The 24,497-nt window shown below is 64.8% G+C and overlaps 1 protein-coding gene across 1 annotated transcript in view; it reads right to left on the bottom strand.

Annotated features, from left to right (window-relative positions):
* Window positions 1-706: 706 nt before the first annotated feature.
* The window catches only part of CROCC2 (ciliary rootlet coiled-coil, rootletin family member 2), a 58,918-nt gene continuing 35,127 nt past the window's right edge, over window positions 707-24,497 (bottom strand). Inside the window, 14 exon segments of the mRNA XM_043573379.1 lie at window positions 707-793; window positions 1,701-1,915; window positions 2,186-3,052; window positions 6,329-6,956; window positions 15,003-15,206; window positions 15,294-15,421; window positions 15,790-15,910; window positions 16,300-16,463; window positions 16,701-17,058; window positions 18,300-18,422; window positions 18,533-18,616; window positions 19,306-19,696; window positions 20,335-20,552; window positions 24,339-24,482. Coding sequence (XP_043429314.1) covers window positions 707-793; window positions 1,701-1,915; window positions 2,186-3,052; window positions 6,329-6,956; window positions 15,003-15,206; window positions 15,294-15,421; window positions 15,790-15,910; window positions 16,300-16,463; window positions 16,701-17,058; window positions 18,300-18,422; window positions 18,533-18,616; window positions 19,306-19,696; window positions 20,335-20,552; window positions 24,339-24,482 — 3,732 coding nt within the window.

Here is a 24,497-nt window from a genome sequence, read left to right as displayed (position 1 = left end):
GGCCACCTCGGTCTCCCTAGCAACTGGGGCCGGTTCCCCCAGGAATTTTCCCAGAGTTTATAGGCTGGAAAAGTGGGGGATTCTGTAACAGCTTCAGCTCTCACGGCCAGTGCTTCCCGTGGCCGGAGAGTCACAGGGACTTGATTCTGAGTCATTTCCAGCCACCTGCCACTGTGACGGACCTGCACTTCCTGCATACAGAAGGTTCCGCGGCCTCTGGACGTAGGGAAGTGGTGGCTGGGCCTCGCAGGACATTATGTTTTTGGCTCTAGTTGGTGGAAATATTTTCCACGTGTTTCCCCATGTTTATAGAGCTGAAGGCATGGAACGCAGCCTGTGGCCGCGGGAGCCGGCCTGATGGGGCCTGGTGACCAGGGTCTGGCCAGATCAGTGCGTCCCAAGTGGAGACAGAGTGCCAGGCCGGGTGCGGGCCAGGGGCAGGGCGGCGCCTGCGAGGAGTGTCCTGGAGGCCGGTCCAGGGTGCACAGAGGCGGAGGTCCCAAGGGCCGGGGGGAGCTCGGTGCTCTGTGGAAACGCGGGGCGCCTGCTGGTATAGGACCCCGGGGGAGGCATGGTGGGCTGTGGGCCGTGGCACCACAGTCCTCTGAGCAGCGTGAGACGTCCGTTTTCCCCGTGGCGGCTCTGACGCGCTGTCGGGTCGGCGCTGTGGCCGTCGGGCCACCCTGGGGGCTTGGGCAAGCAGGGCTCACTTCTTGGCCCGCAAGGCCTGGCCGAGGCGGGCCTGTTGATGCTGAGGTGCTTCCTGGTCCGGCTGCTTCTTCAGACTGGCCACCTGGGGACAGGGCAGGAGCTCAGGTGGGTGGGCGGTGGCGGGGGGCGGGCAGGGCCTGTAGCCAGGGCCCCCAGGCCGTGGTTGTGGAGAGCTCTGGGGGTCCTGAGGAGAGGCAGGTGCCCGGGAGAGAGACATCAGGCAGGCAGGGGACTTGCTGGCTGTCACATGGGGGTATGTGGAGCCATGCTCTTCAGGGACACCCATCCCAGGGGTCCTATGGACTGAGGCCACTGCACACCCGCAGTGGATGGACCCCCTTCCATTCAGGCCGTGAACACACTCGGAGTGATAAGGAAATGCATGCTGCTCGGCTTATAAATTTGGCAAATGTGGCTTGGTGGGTTAGGGACACTAACTTGGGGGTGACACCGGGTGGTCACTTTACCTTTCTGGGTTTCAGCTATAAAATGAGAGTTTGGACCAGATGGCCCCCAGGAGCCCGAGGGTGAGCCCCAGCAGGTGTGCGTTCGTGTGGGGGGGGGGGGGCGGGGTGCCGGGGGGGAGGGGCACCGCCATGTTTCGTCACTGCCTTGTCCCCACGTACACCACTGTTCTCCCTTCCTGACTCTGACAGACAGGTGCGGGGGTCACCTCTGCTCCGACCGCCATGTGCTAGGTGCAGTTGGACACTTTACCTGCGGCCCAAGAACTGTCCTCACCTTCCTCCTAGGGGCCCAGCGATGGAGGCACAGAGCGGCTGGTGGCCTGTCTCAGAACACTCGCTCTGCCCCTCGGTGCGTGGTGGGGGTGGTTGGATGGAGTGTGAGAGCCCCTGGGGGTGGCTGGGAGCCCCCTGCTGCAGGATTTCAGGCCGAGGCCAGGCAGGCACCCCTGCGGTGTGCTGCTACAGGGTGCCCGTCCCTCCCCACCCCTCCCTCTGCCTGGGGCACTGAGGTCCAGGCCCCACTTCCTCCTCCGGGAACTTCGGCCGCCGCCGCTACCGGTGGCTCTGCCGCCGGCTCTCCAGGGCCTGCACAGCCTGCAGCCGGGCCCTGTGGCCAGCTCCCGACCGCTGGGCCTGTGCCTGGGACTGCTCCGCTCTCCGGGCCCGAGGTGAGAACCTGGGCTCCTCCCTGCTGCCCGCCGACCTGAGAGCTGCACAGAGTCCAGGGTAGGACGTTCAGCCCTCCCCCTAGGGCTACTATTCCTTCCTCCAGCCCCCAGCTGGCTCCTCTGCCCTCTGCTGGGCACGGGCCCCGGCCCAGGACTGGCAGGCTGACCCAGGGGTTCGAGCACATTCAGCCCCTGGGCCTTGTCTGGCCCGGAGCCCCACCCACGGGCCTCCAGGCTAGGCCTCACAGCTGTTTTACTGGCATCCCAGTTTCTGCTTGGCTGGACTGGGGGAGGCGTCGGGTGTGGGGGGGGGGGTTCGCGTGGGCCTCACAGACTCACTCTCGCCCCTGCCCCTCTTGCCAAGTCCTTGTGTGGAGGTAGGGGTCTGGCCAGCGGTGGGAGGGGAGATGCCCCCCAAACACACAGGAGCGGCCCCTGGACTTGCCCACAGGCCTGCCTGACCCCGCGCTTCCCACACTCCTCCCCGTCGTGCTCTGTTCTGCACAAGCCCCCTCGGCCGTGTGGCCACTCCCGCGGGGCCTGGGGAGGGGACCAGGAGGGGCCCACAGAGCCCTGGGCCCTGGTTCCACCTCTGCCTGCCCCTTGCGGTGTGAGCCTGGTAGACCCCACTGTCGTCTGGGGCTGGGTCTCCGCGTCGGTCGGTGTGGGAGCGGTCCACCCCGTCCTTCCCGGCTGTGTGGGCGCCTCCGCGTGGGCTGTGCGGCGTGAGACCCACCGGACACTCCCCGCCCCTGGGTGCACCCCCGAGGCTGGCCCAGCTGACCTGCCGCCGCTGGTGGCGCCTCGGCGCCCTGTCGCCTTCCTGGTGCAGGCTGCCCACGGGCGGGGGCACTTGCTCCTCCCGGGCCCCCCTCCTTGCCGTGTCCCCTTCTGTCCTCAGCGCCTCCTGCTCCGTCTGTAAGAGCCCAGGGGTCGGAGTCTGTAGAGGCCCTCTGGCGGTGGGGGTGGGGGGAGGCGGGGCCAGGCCAGTCTTCCCCTCTGGAAAGGAGGTTCTGGAAAGGGCTCTGGGTCCCCTGAGAGCAGGCTGGGTAGGGGGAGGGCCCCGCGGCCAGGGAGCGGGCTGAAGGAGGAGCACGGGCTCCCGGTGCCAGCCTGCTTCAGGCCAGTGGGGGAGGGGGATGCTTCCATCTTCGGGGGTGGCCTCCAGGGCCTGCCGCCCAGGGGCCCTCCCAGCATTGCCCTGGCCTCATGGAGCCCCGACCCCCTGCGCTCAGGGCCCTGCCCACTGTGACCCAGGCCCAACAAGCCTATGTCCCCACCATCTGTCTTCAGGGGGCTGCAAGCTGCCCCCAACAGAGCCCCCTTCTTGGTGGCCTTCTCCGGCATGCTGGTCACAGAGCAGGGGGCTAACGGCAGGGGACTGAGAGAGCAAACATTTTCAAGGGGAAGTCTGGCGGGCCTCCTTTTGTCCCTTGTGGGTGATCCTTTTGGAGGAAGGCACGGACACCCCAGGTCATGCCTCGTGGGTGCTGGATGCGGACAATCTCCTTCTGGAAGCCCATGGGTGGGCGCTGGGGCCTGTCAGCAGTTGGGGCTCTCCAGACGGGGCCCCCTCCACTACCCTGCTCTGCCCGCCTGCCTGGTGGGTCCTGCTGGCTCCGAGCCAGTCCCTGTGCCCGGCGGGGGGCGGATGGGGCCCCTGGCCACTCCTCCGTTCGGTGTCTTCTTGCCCTGTGCCCAAGGCCTCTCGGGGCTGGTGTCACAGAGGCCCGGAGACGTGGCGGCTCTGTCTTGCTGGTAAAGTTATTCGGTCAGTGACAGGAGAACGGCTTACAAAAATACGGACTTCTTTCTTCTTCAGGGGTGCGGAAAACAACGATCCGCTTCCACTGAAGAAGGAAGGTCCTGTTTGTCTAAAAATCCAGTCACACTCCTGGAAGTGCATGTTAAAAAGGGAAGAGAAAAGTGAAGTCCAAAATAAATAAACGGCCACATCCGGGTTTCCCCTCCTGAGACACCAATAAAGGGTTTATGGCTTTGGGGGCCCCTCACAGCTGACCTCCTGGAACTCATTAGCTGTTCCTCCCCTCCCCGACCTGGGCTGCAGGGGCCCACAACTGGCTCCGCGGCCCTGGGCAATGCCACCGCGGCCGGGCCCGTGCTGCCAGGAGAGGCCCTAGAGGCCTCGGCTCCCCCCGCTCAGCAGCTCGGTGTCGTGCCCGCCTTTCAGGAGAAGCAGGACTCCCGTGACCGTGACCGTAAGGGTGGGCCGACCCACCTTCCTGGGAGGGCAGGTGGCCCTGCATGGACAAGCTGGCCAGTGGCTTTCAGTGACTGTCCTGACCTGCTGGCCCCTGTGCCTGCATCCGGTTCCCAGGGGCCCTGCCCCTGACTGCCACCCCGCTGACCTGGCCAGTCCTCTCTGGAAAACCCACTTGTCCCCGAGTCCACGTCAGCTGGGCAGTGTGGTCTGGTGGCCAGGGCCTGCCCTGGGACAGCTGTTCACACGTGCTTGGGCAGACTCTGTGCTGGAGGGTCCAGGCCCAGCAGCGCCCTCGCCTGGTGGGGCCTCACTGCTCTTCTTCGGGCCTACCGGTCCGCGGGCACTGCAGCCGGCCCTCCTTGTCAGAGAGGCTGGGGGCCAGCTGGGCGCGGGGAGGCCTTCGAAGGCAGACGTCGCTCCCAGAGGGACCCCGCTGCTCCTGGTTTGTGGCACAGCTCCGCACCCTCTGTCCCGCTCCTGCTGTGGCTGGTGGCCTCTGTCTTTCTTCCACTCCTTGCTGGTGCCCATGTGCTGCGCCAGCCCCTCTGTCCTCCAAAGTTTGCGAGTTCTGGACACCCGCCGTCTTGTCATCCATTCCACGGGCAACGACTCGGTTCCGGTGAGGCCAAGCCCGGCCTGTACGGTCCCCTGGCCCTTCTGCCCTCGGGCCGCACCGCCCAGCCCAGCCTGCCCCGCGTAAAGCTGGTCCGCAGGTCTGGGTGAGCAGGGGTGTGCAGTGGCCGGCTCAGGGGTCTCCTGGACCTGAGGCGGCCCCTACAGATCTGTGAGGCCGTGTCGTTTAACATGGACCCTCCCCACCGTCCCCTGGGAGACTCTGGCTGGGTGCTGCTGCCTCGAGCAGCCGTAACAAATGCCCCCCCCTCGGGGCCCGGTCCCCTGTTCCGCGTGTGCAGATGAGCCCCCGTTGGCACACGCCTCCCACACCTCTGCCCAGGCCAGCGCTGCAGCGGGAAGGGCTTGAGCCGGCAGGACCATGTCCCCGTGCTCCTCCTCTGTGCCCACTGAGTGCTTCAGGCCACTATTCTAGGGGACAGGCCACGAGGGTTTCTGCCCAGATGGGGCCCAGGCATGCTCATGGAGGTTCTCGGTCACGAGAACCAGGCCATTAGGCCAGCAGGACACCTCTGTATCCTCATCCCCGTGAAGCCTTAGGAAGCCCACCCTACCCTGGGGACCGTGGCCGAGGCCCTTGGCACCCCTGTCAACGCCAGGACTCTTGCTTTCCTCACTTTGTAGATGGGGTCATGGAACGCGAAGGGTCAGGTGCCTCAGACGCCAGGTCATCAGCCCGGCAAAGGCTGTCCCCACCCTCCCCTATGGCCTGATTCCTCCGTATTCCCTGTGCGAGTCCCCATCCTGTCTGCCCCCAGAGGGGGCTGTGAGGGTGTAACTCCGTCACCCGCAGCCGGGTGGGTCTGCCACACAGCCCCGTCCGTCTCGGGTGATGTGAGGGGGAAGGACCCCCCCACAGCAGGCACCCGCCGGGTGGACCCACAGAGCCACGAGTGGGCGTGGGGCCTGGGTGATGTTCCGCCTGGTTCCCTTTCTCCGGGCCCCAGTTTCCTCCTCCTCAGTCAACCTGGGCCCCAGGAAGATGCTCTGGTGACCCCCACCCCTAATTTCAACCCGAATAGCTCCACTTCGACCTGTTTCTTACATGGAGACTGGATCCACTCACAGAATTACTGGCCAGTGGGCCCCTCGGCCTCACTGCCTCCCCATTCTGTGTGCACACTGGGGGCCGGCTCGCTGCCCTGCCTTGCCCCGGACGTCGCCGTCTGCCTTTGTTCCAGGGCTTTAGTTGGGGCCCTGTCGCGCACCCTGCCCTGTGTGGAGACTGCTGGGCTGACTAGATCGGCTTCTCCCCTTGAGCCTTCCTGGTCTCCCACTGTGTAGGCCTGTGCATTCCCCAGCTGTTGCCCTGGTCCTGTCTGTAGGGCACGACCCCGGGCCTGGGGTCATTTCCAACGTGGACGGCAGAATCTGGGGCTCCCGGGGTAGGCCGTGTGCCAGGCCACACAGCTCCATGCAGGGCTGTGGCCCAGACACTGGGGACAAAGCCGGGCGATTTGCTCCGGCCCCGGGGTGCCATACGAGAGGAGAGGAAAAGTAGCGGGGGCGTCACCACCAGGCATGGGGTTACGGAGGTCTGCAGGGCGGCCCTGAGCTTGGAGAGGGGTGGGCAGGTGCAGAACAGGTGCCCACCCAGAGAGGCGCCTCCGGCAGCCTGGCCTAGCTTGGACCCCCACGGGACGCTCCCTTTTCCCCGCCTCCACCCGCCCCTCCACGGACCCCCGCCCCCACCGCCGGCCCCTGCGGCCAAGGCCCGCCCACCACCCCTGCGCGCAGCGCCGCGAGCTCCCCCTGCAGGCGGTCCCGCCGGCGCTCGGCGTCTCCTCCCGCGGGAAGCGCCTCCCCTGCGCTGTGGCCGCTGAGCGCTGAGCACCGCCTGGCCCACGGCTCACCCGCTCTCTTCCCCTGAGCTGCGCGTCCACGGCCGGCCCTCCGTCCTAGGGGCGCGTGCTGTGCAGCCGGAAACCCGGGGAGAGGCCTCGGGCCTCTGACTCCCTCCCGCCTCAGTTTCCCCGTCTGTCCGCTGTGGTGTCTGGGCATCTGGGGCTCCAGGTGTGAACGCTCGCCTCCGGCATCTCCTTTCCTGCCGGGGGGACGATGATTCTGTAAAGGGAATGCGGGGCCCTGCCCTCTGGGGCCCCTCACCTGCGCGGGCTCCAACGTGCCCTCTGCCTCCTGGCATCTGCGCCCCAGGCAGGCGACCTGCGCCTCCAGCCGCGTCCCCCTCTGGGCCAGGGCCTGGCTGTGCCTTCTGCTCTCATCCAGGGCCCCGTGCAGTGCGTCCACTTGCTCCTGCGGAAAGGATCGTGAGGTCTCCTGGAAACACGGCCTGGGGGTGTGCTCCAGGGGCAGGAGCACAGGGCATCTGCCTGGACGGTGCTGCGGGTCGCTGTGTTGTCAAAAGGCAAGAACAGGTCGAGTACCCGTGCGCTTGGAGTTCCCTTGGAGCCGTGGTGGGAAGGGCGCCTCTGCAGTGGGCGGGCTCTCTGCTGTGGCCGGGGTGGCCTCAGAAGATGCGTGGCATCCCTCCAGGGCTTCCAGCCCTTGTAACGGTCTACGGTAGTCCTCCCCAGCTCACCGAGCCTGGTGGGCTCAGCCTGTGTGACCCCCTTCTGCCTCTGAGATCTGCCCCCGTGTGTCGTCGCCCCCCCCCCCCCCACGCCCCCGTCAGCACTTCTGACCCTGCTATGTGCACAGAAGCATCTGTCCTAGGACACTACTCCCTGCCCCACGGGCACCCTGGACACATCAGGCTCAAACTGAGCCCCGGTACGTGGCCCTTTCCCCTCCCCCGACACCCACTCACCCACCCTGCCCAGTCCTTGGCCCCTCTGGCTTCAGCCCGCCCGGACCGTCATCGTTTGCCTGGGCGCCCGTGACGCCTTCGCTTCGCTGTCTCCAGGCATGCTCCACGGGGTGGCCGACCACGCGTCTCAGTCCGTACATTGAGTTGGGCCGTGTGGTTGCTCTGAGCCCGCAGTGGCTCCCCACTGCCCTCAGGATGAAAACTGAGGAGGGAACATGGCCACTCGTCAAATCCGCCCACCCTGCTCACTCTCGAGTGAGAGCCTCTTGCTGCCCCTTGCCTGAGCTCTGCCTGATGTCCTCTTGGCCCCGTGGCCCCCTGGCCCCACGGCACTGGGTTCCCTGCAGCACCGCTTGGCCGTCCGTTAGCCATCGTCCCTGTCACCCCCTGCTCGGAGCCGTCCCCAGAACAGCGCCGTTGTGTCTCTTGGGCCCCAGGGCGGGCACACAGAGGGCCTGGAGAGCTCTTGTGAGCAAACAAACACACCCAAGCCTCCTCGAGTCTGCCCGGCAAAGCCGCTATCCTGCCCGCCGTGCCAGGCCAGTCTCCTGCATTTGAATCTTCCTGAGTGTTCCGTGGGGGAGGTGGCCTGTGCCTTCTGGTACCTCAGACTCCAGAAAATCAGGAGTCACACCTGTAGTGCTTTGGGGGCTGAGCGGGAAGGCAGAGGTGTGGCGCTGGGGGAGTCTGGGAGTCCCACAGTTGTCCACGCGGGAGCCCGTGGTAACTTGGACTCAAGGGGGTGAGAAGTTGAAGAACATGACTTGACTCTAGAGACGGCTGGGGGTGTCACGTGGGGGCTGAAGAGCCGCTGGTGTCCCAAGGGCTCCCGGGCCTGTACTGCTGGGTGGTCCAGGACCCACTTACCAAGATGGGAAGGGGGCGCCTTTGGGGATGAAGGTTCAGAGTTCAGTCTTGAGGAGCCTCCCAGGAGTCACTGGATGTGGGGCCAGTGTCACAGAACCAGGTGGCTCTGGAGGCCTAGGGCTCTGATGGCCCAGGGAGGGGAGGGCTGTCCTGGGGAGAGGGGAGAGGGGGAGGGAACAGGTCCTGGGCCAAGGAGATGTGAAAGCAGAGGGGAGGAGGCAGAGACCAGAGGGAGGGAGAGGCTGGTCCCCCGTGTGGAATGTCCCAAGAGGTCAGGCAGACGCAGACCCATAAGGGACCCTTTGGATGGGACCAAATGTTGCTTGTGACCTTTGCACGTGTGTGAAGGTGGGGGGAGGTGGGGCGGAGGGTGGAGGGGGGCAGCTGTTCCCAGCAGCCTGGCTGGGGGAGGGGAGACAGGGCTGCAGACAGGCGAGTGGGGTGCTCGTTCAGGAAGAGGGAGACTGGGCACGGAGCCAGAGAGGGAAGGCCGGAAGGCGCAGGGACCCCCTGATGAGCCACGCGGGTGCCAGCCCTGCAGCCACAGGGTCCCGGGCCAGCCAGGAGCGCTCACGCGGCCGTGTCCCGCGTGTGTGTCTGCAAGGCCTTCCCATCGGTTCGCTCGCTCACTCGGTTGTCACAAATGCTGGCGTGAACTTGCCCTGCTTGTGGCGGAGGCTGATTCAGAGGAGGGAGGGGAGTGCCTGCCTGGGGGCGGGGCTGCTGGGCTGACCCTGGACACCCTCCTCTTTGTCTGACGCCCGAGCACTTGGGAAACGGACAGTGGGGACCGCGCCTGTGCCTAAAGCCAGTGACTCACCCTCCCCTGCACACTTGAAACCTACTGTTTTCTGCTTGTGCACGTTTCCAGCAGAAAAGCAGAGGTTTCCTTCAAATATGGCTTAAATATTTCATGGTATTTTAAAGAGGTCCAAACCACGTCTGTGAAGGATTGTGCTCCTCTTGTAATGACTCAACTTTTCTGGAATTCAAACGAACCGTAATGAACGGTGCACCCTTTAGGAAGGTCAGCCGGTGCACCACTCGGTTATTGTCGTTTCTGGTGTCACGTTAGTTCCGAGTCCTGATGCTGGGCAAGCAAGCCTCGCAAACCCAGGTTCGGTTGGAGGGTCCAGGTAGCTGCAGGAAGCTGGGCACACGGTCCTGCCCTCTGGGAGCCTCGGAGCCCAGATCCCCCCGGGGCCCGGCCCAGGAAAACACCGGCACCAGGAAGCGCTCAGACGTAGAGGGGACCCGGCCTGCACAGGAGCCCAGGGCCCGATGGCAGACACCTCTGGACTCCGCGCTGCCTGCCTGCCTCTCGCTCCGCTCTGACCGGCCGAGCCTTATCGTCAGTTTCACTATTGTTTTTCAACTATTGTTTTCCTTTAAAAATCTCAAACGTTCATTCTTCCCTGTAAACGTTGCCCAGTTTCCCTCCAAACATACCATAAACAAACAGACAAAACCAAACCAAGAGAGCAAACAACCGACAACCTACAAAGCAGGACCATAAACGCAGATCCGTCCGGAAGCTAATCCAAAGCTCCTAACGGCCCTTGAGCCTCACCCCCTCAGCGGTGCGACCGGACACGGCAACCGAAAGAGAGACAGATGTGTCATCATTCTTTTGAGAAGTAAAAACTGAAACTCTTAGAAAAGTGGTCAAAAGAAAAGGAATTCATGTCAGAAACCCGTGGTGCACACGGGCCCACAAGGAAGGAAACTGTGATCACACGGGACGCTCTATTGAGGGAGGAAACTCAGACATAAATACATCACTTACTCAGCTTAAGAAATGAGGGAAATTACAAAAACACAAGAGAGGATGTTAATATGAGCTGGAATGAATCGTTGTGGGCAAAAATGCGAGAAGAGGTCAGGTTGGTTCTTTTGAAAAGACCAGTCAAACAGGGGCACTGTTGGCAAGTCAGATTAAGAGAAGCAGCTAGAAAGCTTCGAGGCCAAGAAACAGACACAGCCACAGGTATAAATAAGATAGAGCCTCAGGTACAAAACGGGTCCAACCAGAGACCTAGCTACATGTGTAATAGAATGTCAAATAGCGTGTGCGGGTCCTTGGCGTTTAAAGATACAAGGTGGACGGAGGTCCAGACGACAACAGCCGCCCCAAGGGGAGAGGCGGCCCCCGGCGGCCCCCGCATCGCCGCGGGAGGAGCAGGGGAGAGGCAGTGAGGTGGCGTATGGAGTGAGTGAGGTGCGGAGCGTCTGCGGGCAAGTCCCTGGCGTCTCGGGAACCTGACCTCGGCCGCTCCGTGTCTCGCAGGTGGCGGCGGAAGCTCACCAATTGACCGCATGAGGATAAAAGAATCTTTGCGCCCAAAGTCTGGCAAGTGCGGCGCCCTGAGGGGGTACAGATGCAGACGGTCATCACTAACGGCGGGCGTCCGCTCCAGGCTTGGGTGGGCCCGCCGACCCGCACGGCACGGCCTGCCAGTCCACGAGGCCGAGCGGCTCCCGGCTTTGCTTCTGGAACCTGACTGACGCTGTTTGGGGCCCGGAGGAGCGCGCTCAGGAGAAGAGGGCGTGTGCAGGGCCCTGGGGGGCTGGGGCAGGTCGGATGCCTGGCAGGCTGTGACCTGGCTCTGATGGGGGGGACACCCCTTCTCCCTGGGGGCGTGTGTGGGCCCGCACCCCCGCTTGCTCTGAGGACCCCCGGGTGCGGTGTTGGGCGCGTGTCCCAGCGCTCTGCGCTCGGTTCTGCCCTGTTGATCTCTCGAATTCCCAGGGTGGCCCTGGAAACGGGGAGGGATTTGCTCTCAAACAAGAATCTTACTGTTTGCATAGCACAGCCTACCATTTAATTAGGAAAATATGTTTTTAATTGACTTTCTCTTGACAAACACATTGGCTCATGTGAACCGGGGGGAAAACCCAGCCATGAAAGTGAAAGCAGCCGTGTCAGACGCAGACCTCGCTCTAGCACAGGCTGGCGGCTGGGCCACGTGACGGACGGTGGGGGCGTGGGCGGTGGGGCGTGTGGCCACGCGACCCGGGCCCCTCTGGCTGCAAACGCTGCAGCTGGGATTTGCTGTTGGTCAAAAGGGCCTGGGGCCTCTGCGCCTTAGGTGCGTCTGAATCCCCCTCTCGGGTGCCCACCTCAACGGCCGACAGGTTAAAACACTGGGTAAGGGGCGCCTGGGTGGCTCGGTCGGTCGAGCATCGACTTCAGTCAGGTCATGACGGTTTCTGGATTCGACCCCCACGTCGGGGCTCTGTGCTGACAGTGCAGAGCCTGCTTTGGATCCTCCGTCTCCCTCTCTCCCTGCCCCTCCCCCTTTCACACACTCTCTCTTTCAAAATAAATAAGTAAACATTTAAAAATTGGGAAAGACCTTCCTCAGGCCTGGAGATCAGAGATTTTGGGGGTTCCCGCGAGGTAGAGGCACACAGAACCAAGTGGCCTAAAAATAGGAGAATCGCTAGAGTTCTAAGAACAACGGATAGATTTTAGCACGTAGACTTTGCTAAAAGTTGAGGAAATTCTTAATCAAGCAGGAAAACGAACAGGGGTAGAGAAGGTTTGAACGACATCCAGAAGAGCCTTCTGCACCCATGTGTGGAAACCTCACAGAACCTTGGGGACGCTGACTCGGGGCCTGGGCTGGGGGCTGGAGGGCAGGCTAATAAGGACGAGGTCCCGAAGGCCCCCAGTCCCCTGGCAGGCAAGTGCTGGAGAGGAGGGGACCCCAGCCACCATAGCCACCACAGCCAGCCGTGCCCCTGAGAACAGGGCCTTCACCCTCCCTGTCCCCGGTGCCGCCCATGCTGTCCCTGCTGCCCTGCCCGCTCCCCACAGCCCCCAAGGTCCCCGTGGGTCCCCGTGGCTCCCCCTTTCTCTCTGCCTTTCACTCTGGGCCTGAAGTATCTGGACAGGGACATGTGAAGTCCCAGGTGGGTTTCTCTCCACTCCTGACTTTGAACAAGACCAGACCCCCTTCTTTGAAGACGTGCAGAGGAAGAAAATCTCGACAGCAGCAATCAACTGTGGTTCAAGAGACAAAGTCAGTCCGAGGGATCAGATCTGAGGGTATTGAGTTAAAAGAGAACAGAGTTATTGCAAGAAATGGGAACAGGTGTCAGGAAAGGTTCACTGACGCTCTCATGAAGGGGAGCCAGAGTGGGAACAATCGAGATTAAAAACACAAGGACCGGGGTGCCTGGGTGGCTCAGTCGGGTGAGTGTCCGACTCCCGATTTCAGCTCAGGTCATGATCCCGGGGTTGTGGGATCCAGCCCTGCATCAGGCTCTGCACCGGTCGTGGAGCCTGCTTGGGATTCTCTCTCTCTCTCTCTCTCTCTCTCTCTCTCTGTCCCCCTCTGCCCCCGTCCCCGCACTTGCAAGCACTCTCTCTCAAAAAAACCAAAACAACCCCCCCCCAAACCCCACAAGGACCAATCCAGGCATGAGGACACGGACTAGATTAGCCACGGCAGTCAGATGAACTAACCTAAAGACCCGAAGTTCTCTGGGACGTGGCAGGGAGCCAGTGACAAGAGGTGACATTCAAGATGAACAAGGAGGAAAAGGCCCAGAGAGCAAGGCTGGGCTGCAGTGAATTTCAGGACAAAAGAGTGGGAAGAGGGTGGGGGAGAAGCAGTGGTTTTTAGGTGGAAATAACGTGCATCGACCGAAGACAGATTCGACTCTGCAAGTGGAGATAGTGCACAGGCTAAGATAACAGAGGGAACAAGTCCACGTTTGGGGAACGTTTTTGAATTTCCAAGATAAACGGACCTTCTGGCTTCCTCTCTGGAAGGAACGATTCAAACCACCTAGACATTACCTTTCTGGAACTGTCTGAGCCTGGGGTCACGGGGCAAACAAGAAAAGAAGTCCGAGTAGAAACAGGCCCCTCCCGGGGAGATGGGTCGTGAGCCTCGCTCACCGCGTCCCCACCGACCTGCTGGGCCCACTGCTGACACCGGGTGTGGCAGGCAGAGTTCTGACCTGGCCTGTGCCCCGCAGCCCCAGGGTTACCCCAGGGTCACCCTGTGACCACGTTAGGGCCTGTTGTAGATGTGATTAAGGTGGCTCCTCAGTGGCTCTGAGTTAACCAAAGGGGGATGACCCGGGTGGGCCTGGTGACTCCCACGGGCCCGGCGGGCTGGCGGCAGAGCAGCGGCCGTGGGGTTCGAGTGGGAAGGGGGCCGTGTGGGGGTCCTGCCGTCACCGCCGCGCTGTCGGGAGAGCCGACGGGAAGGCCCAAGCCGGGAGCCGGAGAAGCCCCCAGAAGCCGCTGGCTCCTCAGCCAGGAAATGGGCTGCGAAGAGTCTGCCTCAGGTAAGGAAGCAGCTCCCCACTCCCTGCCAAGAGCCCCCCGCTGTGCCAGGCGGGACCCCGCCCCCCGTGGGGCTGGCAGCTCACGCCGCCCGGGGTTCAGTCATCAGTCTGCGGCAATGGCTGCGGTCGGAAAGGAACACAGTGTGGGCTGCTGTGAGTACAGAGCCTCCTGCAGACAGGAGGAGGGGTTCCAATTCAGGAGCAGGGGCTTCATGGACCCCCGCCGGGCACTCAGAAGAAAGGTGGAGGCAGGGCCATCTGGAGCAAGGGAGGGGCCCAGGGGAGAGCCCCTGGACACAGGTGCAGAGCCCTTGCGGGGGGAGGGGCGGGAGCCAGAGGCGTCCCCTGTGCACAGCGCGGTGACACGTCGGCTGCCGTGCTCACTGTTGCCACACTCCCACCGCCATGGAAGGGGGCAGGGGGAGCAAATAACCCTGAAATAAAAGGCTGGCATGGAAGTCGTGAGGAAGCATTAAATCAGCAAGGATCCTGTCAGCATCCAAAGAAAACCAGAGGAAATAAATTATTGCAAAACTTGTAAGCGGGATAAATTCCTTTGGAAAAGGCACACGCTCCGAGGTGGGCTTGAAACCAAGGCCAGGCGGATGAAATAAATGGTGACCGAAAACATACAGGGCGGGAGCGCGGGGCCGGGACCTGGGGATGGGGGGTGGCCACTGCACGTGTCAGGCACAGCAGACTCAGGACAAATGGCACAGAACAGGCACCGGGAGCTCTAGGCTGGTAAGAGGCAGAGCGGCCAAGAAGCTTCAAGTTGTGAAGAACGTGTCCTAGAAGTGTATAAACCAAAGACCCTTACAGACAAAAGGAGGGATTGCCCTCCCTGCCCCCACCCTGATGGCAAAATTCAGCACTTCACGCCCGGTTTTCATAAACAAGAGAGACAGATCCAACCTGGAGTATGTGACTGACATGGTTGTAAAGGTTGACTTAATTAATACATTCTTTTCAAAATGTGTACCCTGCAAACGGAAAGCCTTATTTTCAAGCACGCACGGAACACACACACGTGAACGCACGTCAAATGGGCGTGGCCCGCCCCTCCTGCCCTGGGGGTCTGCCCCTGGCTCCGGGCCTCGCCAGCTCTGTCTTGCAGGGCGCTCCCTAAGGCTCAGTTTTCCTAATCTGTCAAATAAGGGCTGGGACCACCTCCAAAGCAGCTCTGCCAGGGGGTGCCCCCGATGAGCGCTGTGGGGCCACCACGTCCCTCGAGGCCACCTGCTCCAGCCCAGTTGTGCTTCTGCCCATGGGGACCCCAAACCTCCGCCCCCCCAGAAGCCACCCCCTCACCCCGCCCCCCCCCCCGCCGTCCCCAGGTCCCCGCCAGCTGCGTGCCCCACCTGGAGCCTCCGCTTCTCCCAGCTGGCCGCCCGCCTGCCAGCCCGGTGCTGCTCCTCCAGGCTCCGGAGCGCCTCCTCCTGCAGGGCGCGCGCTGCCTGGGCCCTGCGCCTCTCACTCTCCGCCTGGCGCCGGGCTGCGGGGCGAGCAGGGTGCTTGCTTGCCTGGCTCCCAAGGTCAGTGCGGCCGCCACATGGGGGTCGCCCCTGCCCATTTCACAGGCTGGCTAAGTGACTGGGAGCTAGACGGTGGGGGCTGGAGCCCCCCTCCCCACCCCCGACCGCCCGTCTGACAATTCCCTGCCACTTGAGGGTCCCTGGGGGCGGGTCTGGGGTCCTGGCTCCCTCTGCCTGCTCCTTCTCTCCCAGGTTCTTTCCTTCTACAGACATTCCTCCTTCCAGACACCTCCTGGGCAGACCCACTAACGGAGGGAGGAGGACACGTGATGCAATGGGGCGACCAGCAGGCCAGGGGCGCTCTCGGTGGTGACAGGGGTCGGAGACCTGACGGAGAGATGGGCCTCATGGCTGTGGAATCGGGTTCCAGGAGGTCAGCGTGGTGGGAGGAGGGTCTGTGGACCCTGCAAGGTCTCTGGACCGCACCCCCTGGTGACGGGGAGCTACTGTGAGAGGGCCGGGCACACCCGGGGGACACGCTGGCCCACGCCCGAGCAGCTTCCAGGACTGCACCCTCCCGGCCGCCAGGGTGGGGCGCTTGGGGGGAAGCCCGGGAGGTGGCGATGTGGCCCTGTCAGCGGTGTTCGGGGACGGGGCGAGGGAAGGGGGTCACCTTCCTCAGCCTCTGCCAGTGCCTCCTGCAGCCGTGCCGCGCGGCTCTGGGCTTGGGCACGCTCGCGCTCTGCCTCGCTCAGCCGGCCGCTCAGGCTCACCACCTGGAGGTGCCAGTCGTCCTGGGCGGAAGGACCCAGGTCAGGGGGCAGCCCGGTGGGTGAGTGGGGGCCGAGGTGTCCGGCTGGAGGTTTGAGGGGCTCGGGCACACTGACCTGGACCCCGGTGGGCATCAGAGTGGCGCCTGGCGCCAGGGCCTCTGCTGCTAATTGGGAGTAAGGGAGGAGGCCCTGAGCCGTTGGGGCGGCAGCTGAGTTTTGAGGGACTGTGGTGTTTGTTGCTATCTGTCACGCCCAACAAAGGACAGTCTGAGCGCTGAGGCGCCCGGTGACCCCAGGGCCCGCCAGGGCCTCAGCGGATCTGGGGTGGATGGACAGATGGACAGCAGAGTGACGGGCAGCATCTCCGTGTTTCTGGGGGCCCCCGGGGCATGTCCTCTCCGCCCCCTTACCCGTTCCCTCTGGGCAACCCGCAGTTTCTGCACAAAGTCCGTCAGGGCGTCTCGCACAGAGGCCACGTCCACATCTGGGCAGGGGTCCCCAGGTGCCGGTGAGGGCCATCGGAGTGGTGAGCCGGACCTGGTCGGGGGGCCGGCGCTCTGGATGCTCTCTGAGCCTGCAGGACAGTGGCAGCGGAGGGGATGTGGTGGGGACGTGGTGGGGACTTGGTGACAGGCATGCAGGTGCCCTGCCCCCCCTTTCTCTGCTTGTCCCCACCCCCAGGGAGCTTGCAGGGGCACGGGGTCCAGGCCCCTCACTGTGTGGGTCGTGAGGCCCAGGGAGGGGAGGGGGCGTCCTGGGTGGGTGCCAGAGCCGGGACAGGAGCCTACCCGAAGCCACTGAGGACACTGACCTGTACTGGGGAAGCCGGGCCACTCGGGGGAGCCTGAGGGGCCTCGTCCCCGCAGCCCCAGGCCGTGGCACAGGGTGGACCACAGCCGGCCCAGCTGGGCCTCCGCGTGCCGCCTGGCACCTTCAGCCCGGGCCAGCTCCCCTTCCAGGCCGTGGAGCCGGCGGCCGGCCTCGTCCAGGCGAGCCTGGAGGCCGTCGGCCACGCTACCGGCCTGCTGCAGCTTCCCGGTGACCATGTGCAGCTCGGCCCGGAGGGTCCGCTCGGCCCCCCGGCTCTGGCAGAGGCCCTCCTCCAGCTGCTGCTTTCGGGCCTCAGCCCCAGCCTCCGCCTCTTCCAGCTCCCGCCGCAGCCTCAGGACCTGTGGGAGGGTCATGAGGGCTCACGTAGAAGCCCTTTGTCCCAGAGCCACCTGCCCTCCGCGCCTCGCCCGCAGGCCTCTTGTCCTCACTCCCTGCTTGGCATGTCACGGCCAGGGGCACCTCGGACCTGCCTCCCAGCCCGTGTTTGGCCGTGGGGGCCCCTGAGCCCAGGTGGAGAGGGGCACCTCAGGACCACAGAGCACATCCTGGCAGACTCGTGAACCCTCCAGCCAGCTGTTGGCCCTAGGCTGTCCCCTCCTGTGGCAGGGGACCGGCTGCCTCGAGCCAGCCCCACGCTCGTCTGTGGCTGCTCTTGGCCTGTGGTAGCAGAGGCTGGGTCAGCATCGTCCTGAGACCAGGGCCGGGGAGCCTCAGGGGGCCTGATGCAACACCACGGGCTTCCGCGGGGTGGCACGGGGGTAAACCAGCCTCCCCGGCACACAGCACCTGTGGGCCGAGAGGAGAGACCTGGCCTCTGGGAGGCCGGTCCTGGGCCTCTCGTACCTGGGTCACTCTTTCTACCCTTCCACGCTCACCCCTCGGGTCTGCTGGGTCCCAGGCCCCTCTCTTCTCTGGCGGCCTGGCCTGGGTGCGGAGGGGCCCTACCTGACCTCCTGCCCCTCTGTAGCCACCCGTCCCGTCGTCTCCACTGAGGCCACCTTGTCTGCCTCTGCAGACCCTGGTCACAGCCTGACCTGTGCCCCTTAGCCCCTGGGATGGGGCCTCCGCTCACACAAGGTGCCCCCTAAATACCTGTGAGTGAATGACGGAATAGACAGGGTCACGTCACCCCTAGGGCAGTGACAGGCTTGGGGGAGGCAGCCAGGCTCCCGGCTTGAGGCCACAGAGCCTCTGCCAGACCGTAAGCCCTGGCACAGGGGGCAGGGCCGGGCCCCACCCCATTTCCTCTCCGGGCGGCCACAGTGTTAACGACCCCATTCACGGGTAGAAGTGAGGAGCCGTGAGGTCACACAGGGGTCACATAGGTCGTGGGAGGAGAGTCCGGGTTCTCTGCGCACGGTGGGGGCTCGGTGCAGCCGCCGTGTGCGTGATTTTGGGTCCGGACCAGGGGGTCCCACGCGGGCCGGGCTGTGGGAACACACGCGCAGGCGTGGGTGTAGGTGTCACTCTGAATCCAGAGGCTCTTTGACGATTGGGCATTTGGGGGCTCTTGCCTGTCCCCTGGCTCAGAACTCTCGCGTCCCCTGGGCGAGACTGTCCCTTTCTAAAACACGAGAACCTTCGGAGATGCAGGGGGTCCCCGCTTTGCCTGCATTCGTTCAGTCAGCACCCCTGTCCCTCGGCCCTGGTGGCTCCCAGCCCCCACGTTCTTTCTCCGGTTCTCAGCCCGCAGCATGTTCACCTGCGAGTGTGGGGTGGCACCGAGGGGGTGGCCGGGCCCCTCCTGGGCCCCTGCCTCTGCTCACACGTGCTGGGGAGGGAGCCTTCCTCCTGGGCAGTGCCGCCCCCCACTCTGGCCAAGCCCAGTTCTGGGCGATGGGGGATGTGGGTGGTGGGGGTGCCCTCCGAGACCACGCCCTTGTAGCTGATGGACTCCTGAAGCCGTTTTTGTCTGAGGCCAGGACACCCCGTGGGCAAGGAGCGGGCTGGGCCCCTCGCTGGCTGTCACCCTCGGGGACCCTGGTCCGCCACATGTCTCTGTGCCTCGATGTCCTCATCTGAAAAGGAAGGCGCTAGACCTTCCTCACGGGGGGGTCGGTGGTGGGGGAGGGAGGAGGGAGGGCGGTGCAGCACACGCCTGTCCTGGAGGGAGCACTGGACCCCGGGTTTCTCTTCCCCGTGCACCTCACGGCCCACTCCCAGGCTGCAGAGGCCCACTCACGGCCCACTCACAACGGCTGCGGATGTTTGGACCGGCCTCCCGCCTGGAGGGGTATCTAGGCCCCTCCTCTGAGTGGTCCCGACACCGAGTGAACTCAGTGTGAGTGGCCCTTGACTCTGGAGACCGAGGCAGATGGACGAAGCCGTGCAGGTGGTCTCCGAGCCCCGAGGCAGCCGGGCCGGGAGGTGCCCAGCCGGCGGCCGGTACGGCCACCGGCCCCGCGAGCAAGGCCGCCTGCCGGTGAGCCCAGCCCTGCCATCAGGCCCCCCGCCGTGGAGTCTTCTTGGCGCATGCACCGTCGGGCAGAGCCAAGGCGCCCCTCTGTGCCCTCGCCGCATTCCTGATCTCAGGGGCCACGGGCGTCCAAGTGGTCGTTTTCAGCCATTAATCTTGAGGCTTGTCATCCGTACCCCATGGGGCAGACCCAGCCGGGAGCCCCACGAGTCTGAGCAGGGCCCTCCAGCTGAGGCTGCAAGTGTGGGGACAGAATGTTCCAAAGGCACAGACAGCGAGGCCATGTCTTGGAGCTCGGGCTCCGCGGTCCAGTGGGTGCCCTGGAGGCACCTGGGGGAGCCGGGCAGAGCGGGGAGGGGACATCTCTGCGGGGGTGGGGCTCCAGGACGGCTGCCCTCACCTGTGTGCCCAGCTCCTGGAGCTCCCGGCAGGCGTCGGCGCGAGCCTGCCGCACCTCCCGTAGGCTGGCCCGCAGCTCACAGGCCTCCTTCTGGGCCGCTGCTCGTGCCTCCTCCAGGACCAGCACCTTCTGTTCCCTTTCTTCCTTGGACCTCTGAAAACTGAGCAGAGTGTCACAGGCTGGGGCTCCAGCAGGTCCCACAGAGACCTTCCCGCCGCCCACCTCACTCCGGCCGGATGCCTCCCCCGTATCTCGGCTCTCTGGTGTCCCAGAGCCCAGCCTCCTTGGGGCTGCCTGGGGCCGGTCCCCTCGGGCATACTAGGTCCAGGTGCCCAGCCGGATCTGCCCTCTCCACGTCTCTAGACCTTCCCTCCACCCTACTCCGTGCTCCGGCCACACTCCCAGAGACCCGGCGTCCAGCGCCAGGCCCGCACCTCTAGTGCCCCTCTGCGAGGCCTGCGGTCCCGGCCTCCCGGTCCCTCCCACGGGGGGCCTCCCAGAGTCCTGGAACAGGCCTCTCTTCCTCCCTCCACTCCCCAGCCCTTGGCCGTCTCTTGCCCACCACTTGGGGCTTGTGTGGCCCGCTGGACGGGAATGCTCCGAGGGCAGGGACAGGCCCCCGCTCGTGTGCGGGCACCGTAGAGCCTTCTGATGGACAGCTGGCGCCGTGAGCTTGGTGAGCCCACCCACCATCCTCTGGCCCGCCTCAGTAGAACACCCCGCGTCCCGCACACTTTGCCCCTCCGGTGGATTTCGGGGCCGGGAAGGCCCCCTGACGGATGCCGCACGGGCTCATACCTGGCCTTGTCCTGCTCGGCCCTGCGGAGAGCGGCCCGCAGCTCGGTGTTGGAGCTCTGCAGCACAGCCTTCTCGCGGGCCTCCTCGCCCAGCGCCCGGCGGGCCTCCTGGGCCTCCCTGCGAAGCCCCTCGCGGCTCTCCTCGCTGCCCTGCAGCTCCCCGCGCAGCACGGCCAGTGCCTCCCGGGCCTCGTCCAGCTGTGCCCGCAGCCCCTCCGCCTGGGGAAGGGGCACGAGGCTGTCGGGGCCGCTGGGGGCCGGGGCGCCACGGGCAGGTGGGGGGGGGACGGGTAGGAGCTGCCGATCGGCCTCTGGCTCTGGTCCGGCAGCGCCCAGGTGCCCCCAGCCCCGTGTGCCCAGGTGCTTGAGAGAAACGCAGACAACCTGGCTCTGCCCACCTGGGGGTGCAGGGTGCCTCACGAGGGCTGGGAGGAACCGGGGAGGTGACGGTCTGGCCCTGCTGGCCCTGGGCCCTTGCTCCCTCCCTGGCCCCCGGGGACGCTGCTTGCCAGACAGCAGGGACAGCGTGGCGCCTGGCTGTGCCCCCACATCCGTACTGCCCCCTCCCGGGTCCAGATGCCTCCGCTTGACGGCCCCCCGCCCCCGCTGCTGCCCGCTGGCCTTCAGTGATGCCGTGGCACTGGGGCCGCTGCCCGCCCTGGGGCGGGTAGCCGTGCAGGTGGCCCTGGCTCGAGACGCCTGCTCCGCGGCCCTCATCTCCCTATCACGTGGGAGGCAGGGGAGGGTGGGTCTCTGGGCGATGGTGCCCTCAGAATTCTCTGGCAGCACGAAGGCCGGCTCGGGCCAGGCTGTCCAGTTTGCTTGGGCGGCAGGTCTCACTGTCACCAGGGCCCTGGACAGAGTGCCCCGCAGAAGCAGGGACACCCTAAACCCAACGGGTGGGGGGCAGCAGAGGCCCCCGGCTGGGCAGGCTCTGGAGCCAGTGGGGGCCACCCTGGTCTCAGGGCTCAGCAGCCCGGACTCCGGCCGCTTTGAAAGCTCTGAAAAGCTGACCCGAGGATGGGGAGAGGCTGTAGGTGTGAGTCCTGTGCCCTGCCCCTACCAGATGCGTTCCAGGCCCAGAATGGGACACCCGTCACGCCGTCCTCCCTACAGCGGGACCCCCACGCCCTCTGGGGGCTTCCAGGCAGGGCTTGCGGGTTCTGTGGTTGTGTGAGGCTCAGGGCCTGAGCGGGGGCCAGAGCTGGGTCAGGGTGGGGTCGGGGGTCCTCCTCACTCCTCGCCCCAGCACCACCTCCCCCTCGACCCTTGGAGGGAGGGTCTGGAGGCGAGTGCAGACCCAGGGCAGGGGCGGCCCACCTCCCAGCGCCCGCACTTTGGTGAGGGAGATCTCCAGGCTCAGCCGGGACCTCTGGTCTCCCGCCTCCCAGGCCTGCGCTCCAGCCCTGACCGGGGCACTCTAGAGAGGGCTCCGTTCAGGCTCGGGTGTCCCGAGGAGGAGGTGGAGAGGAGGTGGAGGGGGCCGGCGGCGTGCCGACAGAGGGGAAGCCGCAAAAACTCTGAGCCATGTCAAGGCGCTGGTTTGCCAAGAGCAAACCCCACTTTGCTGGCCGTTTCAGCGGGACATTGTCCAGGCCCCTGGCCAGCCTGGCTCCCGTGTCCGCCCGCTGTTATTGTTGTTCTGTTTTTGGGAAGGGCCTGAGCCCCCCCCCCCGCCCCACTCCCCTTCCACCCCCCACATATGGGAGCCACAACCGTGCAGGGCAGTTTCCGCCGAGCTCAGCAAAAATCCACCGAGAAGGTCAAGGACCAGCAAAGGGCCCTATCCATCATAAAAGGAACTGTTTTCATTTCCCAGGGCAGAGGAGATGAAAACGAGCACAACAAAGCTGGAGAAGGGCCCCCCTCACCCCTGCACCCCCACCCGCTTCCCTCTGCCTCATGAGAACAGCCATCCTCTTTACAGGAGTTTTACAGCCAAATCACTTAATGTGATTATAATAATTATTTCTTTACTAGAAATTGTATAAACAGCATCTTTTGAAATCTCCTGCAGGGAGGTGGTTCCAGGGCTCTGCACCGCCGGAGGGAAGGCAGGGGAGGGGCCGTAAGGGGCTCTCGCCCGTGCGTGCGAGCACACGCATGTGTGGTCAGCGTGCGTGTCTGCAAGCGACGTGTGTGAGTGTGGCGTGTGCACCTGTACACGCGCGTGCAGGGACACGCGTGCCCGTGTGCCCACACACACGCATGACGCATGTGCGCGTAAGTGCATGTAGGGCTGTGTGCATTACTTGTCGCACATTTGTGCGTGCTTTGTGGCGTCCGCGGGTTTCCCTGGGAGTGTCGTGTCCGCAGGTGAGTGTGTGTGGGCGCATGCACAGGTACGCTGTCACTTGTGTGCATGCGTGTGCACGTGTGGGCAGGGGTGTGAACGGTGCAGTGGGTTCACGTGTGTGTGCAGGCACACACGTGTGGACTCCAGGCAGCGCCGAGAGAAGCCTGGACGTTCCTTCAGTTTAAAGGCTGTGAAAACGTTATGGTTTCCATGGCGACCGGGCCAGCCTGGCGCCTGGGAGGCTCTTCAGTGCTGCTGTTCCCGGCTTGCTCCTCCTGCCCCCGCCTCAGCCTCCTGCTCCCCCACTGCTTGCTGGGGCCCCTCTCCTTTCTGGGGGTTCCCTCCCCTTTCTGGGGTTCCCTCTCCTCTTGGGGGCCCCTCTCCTTGCCGGGGGTTTCCTCTCCTTTCCAGGACTCCCCTCTCCTTCCCGGGGGCCCCCTCTCCTTCCTGGGGCCCTTTCCTTTCTAGGGGTTTCCTCTCCTTCCCGGGGGCCCCCTTTCCTTTCTGGGGGTTCCCTCCTCTTTCTGGGGTTCCCTCTCTTCTTGGGGGCCCCTCTCCTTGTCGGGGGTTTCCTCTCCTTTCCAGGACTCCCCTCTCCTTCCTGGGGCCCCCCTCTCCTTCCTGGGGCCCTTTCCTTTGTAGGGGTTCCCTCTCCTTTCTGGGGTTCCCTCCCCTTTCTGGGGTTCCTTCTCCTTTTTGGGGCCCCTCTCCTTCCCGGGGGCCCCCTCTCCTTTCCGGGGGCCCCTCTCTGGGAACCTGAGCTCCTCGGGAGGCCTGTGCTCTCTCCTCTTTCACCTCTCCAGAACAAATGTGCCCCCAGTCTCCTGGCCCCTCCCCTGCAGCCCCCAGTTTTAAAATCTCATTTCGCTTCCCCGTGTGGTCGCTGACCGGGCCTGACTTTGAAATCTGTTGAAAGGAGACCTTTCTCTTTGGGGGCCAAAGTAAACAGCTTGTCATGTTAAATCATGCTCTCTCCCTCCCTCTCCCTCCACCACGGGGCCTGCCCCTGGGGGCGCTGGGGGAGGGCTGAGGAGCCCCCCTCTCTCTGCTGCTGCCTCAGCAGCCGGTGCCTGCTTGTGCCCCCCCCCCCCCCGGAGCTCTGGGTCAGCGCGCTGCCTGCCGGCCTCGGCGCCTGGCCCGGGGAGGGCACGGGTCCTCCAGTCCTCGCGGCCCCACCTGGGCGCAGGCTCACCCTCCCCCGGCCCAGATCCCCGTGCCCTCCTGCCCTCCCCTCTCCCAGGCTCCCCAGGTGCTGTCATGTCTCCCTCAGGAACACCTCCCCAGTCTTGCTTGCCTGCTGGGCTGCAAGCTGGGCTTGCTTGCCTGCTGGGCTGCATGGGCCTGGCCTGCCCTGCCCGAGACTCTCCCCCACCGCAGGACACCGGCCCATGGCTCCTGGGGGCCCCTGCGGCAGCCTTGAGGCCACGGCCGGGTCCACGCACGGTCGGCCCCGGAAACACCACAAACTCCCCACACCTCTGCCCCTCTACTCCCCCCCCACCCCGGGCACCCCCAGGGCAGCTCCACCCCACCCAGTGCCCAGTCCCCTGGGCTCCGTGCGTCGTGCTGCATGTGGGCAGAGCCTGGCCCGACCCACCGCACGCAGGCTCTGCCCAGGGCTGGTGGGATGGATGGGTCTCCGGGCACCCCTCCCCCTCCCCGGCACCTCTCCCCCCTTCTCCCGGCACCCCTCCCCTGGCACCCCTCACTTCTCTCCCGGCGTTGCTTCTCTCTGCCGCCATCTCCCGGAGACTGTCTCTCAGAGCCGCGGCCTCTCTCTGATGGGCCGAGATGGCGTCCTCGAACTGGGCCTGCAGGGCCTTCAGCTCCGCAGCCGTGGCGCTGACGGTGGCCTGGAGAGAGCGGCA

Source organism: Prionailurus bengalensis, chromosome C1, assembly GCF_016509475.1.
Source record: "Prionailurus bengalensis isolate Pbe53 chromosome C1, Fcat_Pben_1.1_paternal_pri, whole genome shotgun sequence".
Lineage (NCBI taxonomy): Eukaryota > Metazoa > Chordata > Mammalia > Carnivora > Felidae > Prionailurus > Prionailurus bengalensis.
The sequence above is the reverse complement of the archived record's forward strand: the minus strand, read 5'-3'. Positions and strand labels throughout refer to the sequence as shown.